This window comes from Podarcis filfolensis, assembly GCF_964270895.1.
Source record: "Podarcis filfolensis genome assembly, chromosome: 12".
NCBI classification, from domain to species: Eukaryota; Metazoa; Chordata; class Lepidosauria; order Squamata; family Lacertidae; genus Podarcis; species Podarcis filfolensis.
In genome coordinates, this window is record NC_139614.1 from 3,363,735 (window position 1) to 3,371,333 (window position 7,599).

At 42.4% G+C, this 7,599-nt stretch overlaps 1 protein-coding gene across 4 annotated transcripts in view; it reads left to right on the forward strand.

Moving 5' to 3' along the window:
- Nucleotides 1-7,217, forward strand: part of COA1 (cytochrome c oxidase assembly factor 1) — a 52,725-nt gene extending 45,508 nt beyond the window's left edge. For 2 of the 4 annotated variants that reach the window (XM_083578373.1, XM_083578374.1), the window contains exons 2-6: nt 521-576; nt 3,309-3,412; nt 4,973-5,124; nt 6,325-6,401; nt 6,915-7,217. In XM_083578373.1, coding sequence (XP_083434499.1) covers nt 3,319-3,412; nt 4,973-5,124; nt 6,325-6,401; nt 6,915-6,999 — 408 coding nt within the window. In that variant the 5' untranslated portion in view covers nt 521-576; nt 3,309-3,318 and the 3' untranslated portion in view covers nt 7,000-7,217. Of the gene's footprint in view, nt 1-520; nt 577-2,971; nt 3,118-3,308; nt 3,413-4,972; nt 5,125-6,324; nt 6,402-6,914 lie in introns of those variants that run through there. The other 2 variants (XM_083578375.1, XM_083578376.1) reach the window with 2 other exon arrangements.
- The last annotated feature ends 382 nt before the right edge of the window (nt 7,218-7,599 follow it).

The following is a 7,599-nucleotide window of genomic DNA, read 5'->3' on the forward strand; positions in this document are numbered from 1 at the left end:
AATTGTAGAGTTGGAAGGAACCCAAGGGTCATCTAGTCCAACCCCCTGCATTACAGGAATCTCAGCATCCATGACAGCTAGCCATCCAACCTCTGCTTTAAAGAGTCCACAACCTTCTGAGGGAAGGATAAGGCCGCGGTTCCTTATCACACAAAGCCACCATTACTTTTCTCTGTGCTCAATTGTTTCCTTCTTCTGTGCCTCTGTTCCCCTTCAAGAAAATGTTTTGCCGACTCCATCCTACATGAGTCAATTATGAAGGAATAAGATATAACTTTCTAAGACAAAAAATGACAAGATAGAGAAGGGAGACTGGAAGAGGGAATAAGCCAGAATAAAAAATGAGGCACAGATGTTTCAGAATACACACGTGATCTTGACTACAAGATCCATAAGCAGAGATGTTTTCTGGCTCCCAAAGTAGTAGTTAGGTCTTGTCACCTGCTCGTACTTCTTCTTCTACAGGAAACAGAGATATTACTGTTGCAGAGGAGCTGAAAAATCCTGTTTTTTATTTCAGGTTAGCTGTTCTTGACTAAGAAGATCAAACAACCTGTAAAGGAGGAATGTAAAAAGGTAGGCACATCATCATGATAGGCTTCTGTCCTTTTGTACACCCTGCCGCTTGCTGCACACAAAAGAAAGTTAAATTCTAGTTGGGGGTGCTTTTGTATCCTTCATTCCCCCAAGATATTCTGAAGGAGAAAGGATTGTTACCGTATTTTTCGCTCTATAACACGCACCTGACCATAACACACACATCGTTTTTAGAGGAGGAAAACAAGGGGGGGGGGGAATTCTGAATGAAACAGTGGATGTATCATTTTTGTGCTTCATGCTGTGGCCACAGACATGTGATCTGATGGTGAATTTGGGGTGACCCAATGCAAAAATCCTGAGAATCCCTGTGGATCCATGCTTTGTAACCACGTTTTTGCACCATTGTGGCCCCAGGCAACAGTGGGTGCGTGATTTTTTTGGTGCAGGCTGTAGCCATGGACATGCTATGTGATCTGATGGTGAATTTGGGGTGACCCAATGCAAAGATCCTGAGGATCCATGTGGATCCATGCTTTTTAACCACGTTTTTGCACCATTGCAGCCCCAAGCAACAGTGGGTGTGTGATTTTTGGGGGGCAGGCTGTAGCCATGGACATGCTATGTGATCTGATGGTGAATTTGGGGTGACCCAATGCAAAGATCCTGAGGATCCATGTGGATCCATGCTTTGTAACTACATTTTAAGTGGGGAGGGAAGGAAAAACACAGAAGGGACAAGGAGCATGAGAGGGGTGTGCAGAGAAGCAGCTGGCTAAGAATGCAGGAGAGGGATTTAACGGGAGGGAGGAAAGAAAGGCAAAAGTTCCCCCCCCCACCACCACCCAAGCCCCAGCTCTCTCTCTCTCTCTCTCTCTCTCTCTCTCTCTCTCTCTCTCTCTCTCTCTCTCTCTCTCCCCCTCTCTCCCACCTGCATGTTTTCTGGCTGCCTGCGAGGACGCTCTGCTTTCCCCTCTGCTTGCCTGGAGGGGAGGGGATTTGCCTGCTCTTTGTTCCGTTTGAGCAAACACAGCAACGAAACACAAGCGGGTGGGCAGTAAGACCCTGAGGCAGAATGCAGGAAAGCAGCAACTTCCTCTTTTCAGGTTTCCCTTCTCCGAAACGCGATTTGATTTTTGCCTGATTTTTGTTCCTGCGCTCGCCCTAGTCAGCTCCAGGGACCACACATTCGCTCAATAACACGCACAGACATTTCCCCTTCCTTTTTAGGAGAAAAAAATCTGCGTGTTATAGAGAGAAAAATACGGTATGTTTATGTACTAGTGTTTCCTCTTATTGCACTCACTTAAGGTAGAACTCACCAGATGAAGAAACATCTGACTTGAGGGACTTATCTCCTGTAAATAGCTGTCCCCCTTCAACAGACCACTGTTATTTGGAACATGGGGCATGATCTATTGAGAATATTTTTAGGCAAGCCCCATCAAAGCTAATGAGAGTTGCAGTTAATTCCATCTCAGTGCGGTTTATGCAGACGAAGCTTCTGCTGTGAAGTGTCATAACTATTGCAGTCACATAGGTGTGGCTGATCCTGCGACTCTTTCCGATTTAATTGGGACTGTCCACATAGCCTCAGATGCAGAATGGTACTATGATTCATCTGGAGATGGTAGTTTATAAATCTGTTTCAATTATGCTGTGCTTATGGCGGGTTTTTTTTTTTTTCGTAAATGATTACTTATAAACAGCATGCATTTACCCTGAAAGGCGGGGTTGGCAGAACCTGTGGCCCTCCAGATGTTGCTGGACCACAACTCCCATCTCTGACCATTGCTCACGTTGCCTGGGGTTGATGGGAGATGTAGTCTAGCAGCACCTGGTGGGCCACAGGTCTCTGCTTAAAGGAGACCTAAATAAAGGACAGTGTGCCTTGTTCACTCTGCTACTTGGATTCCTGTGATTTATACGCATAAATCACTGAAAATATTTACAACTTTCCTAGTTATCCAAGTCCTCCTTGTTTACATACTGCACAGAGGTGGATAAGAGCCTTTCATACAAATAACACAGTAAGCTGTTAAACAAAGGAACAGCTGTAACTTCCTGTACTCAGCTGTTTAATGGTATTCTCTGCTAGTCAGACTCATGCCCTTTTACTTTCACTGTGTATTTGTCATTTGTCTGCATGACAGAACAAAATGACAAATATGTGGTCCACATGAAAAGGGCAGGACAGAAGACTAAAAGGATGAGGGGAGAGACCATTGCAAAACCTTCCTGTTTTTCACTTCTGCCTTGTGTCTGTGCACACACAAGTGAAAGCTGCTAAAGTGTGGCAACTGTGGGGTTACTGGACACGTGGCTTATTTATCCCTCCCCACACCTTCTTAGCAAAATTCACTCATAAGGTTTACTTTCTTTACTTCAGGGTGACATTTCACTAGCCCCCCATAAACCTGAATAATACTCCCCTGTGTTTTATTTAGCACCTAATGGGAACCTGCAGAACAATATGCTGCTTTTCTGGCTGCTGGCCGCACCAAACGAATTATTTTCTGCTTGGCAATTAGTGAAGCAGCAGCATCCCTAAAAGAAACAGATAAACATATTCAGGCTGAGGTGAGCAGCCCCTGCTCAGTTCTCATCTAGATATCATCTGAGTGAACCATGGGGCCCTCAAAAATGCTTGAATGAGGCATGTAGGGCTTTCATTCAGGCCTATTTTGCTGGAATATTGAAAGGGCTTTGGCAACATTCCCTTGTTTTGCTAATATACAATAAATCTGTTTCTGATCCTTCTTTCCCCTTAGGGAACAAAACATGCCAGCATCCTTGAGAAAACTTCAGCAAATGGCTCTTTATCTGGCGGTTGTGTCTGGTGGGGGAAGTGCTCTTATGTATTACTACATACAAAGTAAGTTTCATCACAGTTAGCAAGTTAACCCTGATCCACACGTTCAGCAGAATGAGATGGAAGAGCATTGGGTTGGTAGAATGCAAGTTGCAAATCACATATTTGAATTTCTAGCATGCTAAAAATACTGTGAATAGAAAACCAGTAGTTACTAGAGAACGTTCCTCCCTTTAGTGCTAGTTTTCTGCTTGCAAGACAATTGTACATAAAGTAGTATTCCGAAGTAGTATCCCTGTCTGTCATCTTCAGTACATCTAAAACAGGGGTAAGGGATCTATGGCCTTCAGATGTTGTTGGACTCCAACCCCCATCAGGTCTAGCCAGCATGGCCAGTGGGCAGGGGTGTATAGGGTGGGAGTTGTGGTCCAACAATATCTGGAGGGCTGCAGGTTCCCTGCTATATATAATCATCAATGGGAAGGGGTGTGGCCGAATGGTGGAGTGCAAAGCAACCCAGATGCAATCCCCGTCACTTGCAGGAATGACAGGAAAAACTCCTTTCTGAAATCTTGGGAGAGCTTCTGCAAACCTGTGTAGACAACACTAAGTTTGTTGGACTAAGGTCTGATTTGGTATAAGATGGTTTCCTATGTTACTATTTAGAGACAGGGGTGGTAGTGGGAATGATATGACTTGACCCCTTAAACTTTCAAGTCAATTTTATGCTCTGTATACAACAGTGCTAAAAACAAACAAAAGTCTACAACCATGAAACCTAAATTTTGTGCCCCAAATGTTGAGCTCAACTTGTAAAAATTAAGCAACTTTATGTAATTTCTCTTATTTTGCATATTCTGCAATGTTTACTATTTTGTATAATTTATTGAATTTTCCCATCACTGGGAGCAGCAGACAATCTTATGCAGTGTTAAAATGCTGCTCTTATCCTCTGGAAATATTATTCAACTACTGGCTTTCATTTGTGCTTCTGAAATTTCAACAGTCATTGCCCACACTCTTTCAAGGAAGCATTCACAGCTGTAACCAGAAACTTGTACTAAAAAAAGAAAAGCAAACACTCTTGAGAAGCTTAATTTTGCACTAAATGTCACATTTTACACCTTTTCTTCAGTATCTTAGAAATGTGACATTACACAGACCTGTCTGTAAAAATTATTAGAAAAGACTAATGCACTTTGTGGCTGGGACTGCTGTTGGCAGTGGGTGGAATATAGTCATGATTTGTACCAGTAGAATTATCTTCACCTGCACAAGAGGCTGGTTTTCTCAGACTCCCCAGTGGTTTTTGGATAACGCTGGCTGTTCCAGGCATAGCTCCCAGTATCAGTGTTACTTGTGTAGGCCATGTACATACGTTTTAAACAGGCCTTACACATTTGGAATGAGTAAGTATAACTGCAGTCATCTGTCGCCTTTGATTATATATTTTGAAATAACAAGGAAACCTTCAAATTTAGGTTATCTGTAGATAAAAGTAGAAAGGGCACAGTGCCATGGCCACTGTGGCTTTGGTACCTGTCAAGGCAATTAGACACCATTATTCCATTTCTGTTTAATATTAATACAGTAACCTAATTGTGTCTTTTCTCTTTGCTCCAGAGAATTTTGCCAGAACACAGTACTATCGGCAGGCTCTTGAGCAGCTTCATAAAGACTCCGCCGCCCTGGAGGCACTTGGTGCTCCTCCTCTTAAAGTACATTACATCAGGCTGACTGACAAGACCAATTGTGTTGACATGTCAAGAGCTCAGGTAATACCGGCTGAATTAAGACCTGATGTGAGAGAAGAGAAGCAATGGGGAGGAGTGCTCTACATTATAGCTTGACCACAGGATTTCTTAGAATATGTTTGAAGATGTTGTCTGCCGTGCCATCAGCTATCTCAGCATAAAATTACTATGCTGCAATGTTAATAGGCTAGGATTCCATATACCATTAAGACACTACTATTTCAATCTACACATTTTCTCATAACATATCTGCTTTAAATCAGCCTTGTCTAATAAATAGTAACCACATCAACTTGGTGCAGATCTTATACACCAGCTTAACTTAAAAGTCTGGATTTATCAAAGAATTTGCCCAGCAGCAGAGAGCTGAATGTGCATATGATGAAGTAGTGCTTCAGTGCTGGGGACTGGTTTGTAGCTTAGTACCAGAATATATACTTTTCATGCAAAATGTCCCAGATTCAATCTCCAACATCATCATCTTGTTGTTGTTGAAGCAGGCTTTCTATTATTAGATTATCTTCTGCAGGTCTTGGAGAGCTGTGCCATTTGACTTACATGGTATTGGGTTAGGCAGGCCAATGGTCCGGCAAGGCAGTTTGTATTATACTAATATAGTCTCTGTTGGATGTGTCCACAAATGGGAATAAGTACCCTTAGACAGAATCCCTAGTCACACACAAGAAAGCACAACTAGCAGTCTAGCAAGATAATAACCAAATTGAGTGCAGATTGTACTACACCGGGGGGGGGGGGAGGGGGAAGGATCAGTGGCCCTTCAGATATTTCCAGACTACAACTCCCATCATCAGTGGTTGGCCATGTTGGCTGGGGATGATGGGAGTTGGGAGTCTTAACTTCTGGAAGGTCACAGGTCTCCCAAACTGTTCTAATGGAACAAGCAGAGCTTTCAACAGCTACTAAAAACCTAGATTGGATTCGCCCATTCTTCTGCAGTAAAGACTTAAGCTTATGTGTGACCTAATAAGGAATTATTTGTATGAATGTGCAAAGGATAAATGGCTTGTTGTGCTTAGTTAAATGCCTGCATGGTTGTCATCCTGATATAATTTGGAACTTCAAGACAATGGATAATTAAAATTCTGTTGTGAGTTATAAGTTATTAAATATGAATTTTGCTTTGTTTGACTTACTTCTCTGTGGGTGGGTGGGGGATGTATTTAACAAAAAATCATAAGAATTTGACTTTTGCATTTACAGTTAAGGATACCAGTATCTGGAACAAAGTCAGCTGGTTATCTTCATGTCTGTTCAGAGAAGGACTTCACTCTTAACAGGTGTGTACTAGGAGATTATTAAGTGCATAAAGTATGGACTAAGTGCCATTTACAAAAAGTTACCTTTGTGAAACAGGTTGCAGTTCTGCCATAGATGCAGTTGCCTTGCCAGTAGACTGATCTACACGCATAAATTAAGCCAAGGTGTCAGCTGAATTGCTATTAGGTGCTTCCACCAAGATCATTTCTTCTATCAGTTTGGAAGCAAATTCTGAATGGATAATATGGTAACGTTACAGTGTTTCAGCCTGGTGCTTCACAGGGCTGGGGCCAATGAAGCTCGTTCCTCCCTCTGCTTTTCAACATTGCAACGTATCACTATATCGCAATGTTTGACTGATGATACATCACGATGTTGAAAAGCTGTTATCGCCCAGCCCTAGTTCCTTAATGGTAGCATTTCCCAAGCCTTTTAATGTCATTGTGATGTTAAGAAAATACTACATTAGCAAACTTATTCTAAGTAAATACTAATTACTGGATTTCTTCCCTTATCTTTCTGTGGTTGGATAGCTGGCATCTGCAAGAAGTCACACTGCAGCTCCGTAACGGCCAAAGTGTTCCAGTCTTCCTATCGTCACAGAAGGATGCTTCTTAGCAGGAGATGTAAAAATCAAAAAGTTCAAGACTTCGGGTGTGTGTGTGTGTGATTTGTGTTGTCACAAGTAAAAGTTTTAAATGCTAGTTGGGAGCCAAAAGGCTTGGTCCGGACATCCACAAGGGTCTGCTCTTATGTAGAAGGATATTCTACCACATAGGGCATACCCAAATCTTTTAGCTTTCAACATGCTTTTGAAAAAAAGCTATCCTCAGCAATATTGCTTCCTGTAGCCAGGATCCAACAGGTTTCTTCAACTTTATCAAGGTAGCATAGTAGAGGTTTTCCCTGTGCACAACCGGTTCTGGCCTTTTAGGTTCTGGTTACATAATAAAAGCCTTTTGAACACAGGACAGAATAAGACTCATATCTGTTCTGGAGGCTGATGTGCATTTAACAGACGAGTTATACACCTTTGGCTCTCCAAGTGTTGCGGAAGATTCAATTCTCATCACCCCTGGCCATTAGGCCATGCTTTCTGGGTTTGGAAGACCAAAAGCTCCCCACACTTGCTTTATAAGTAACATTAAGGACTGTGTAGCACCATCCTACACAAATGGCCCCTGGAAGCAAAGCCTAACTCAAAAAAATTAGCTAGCT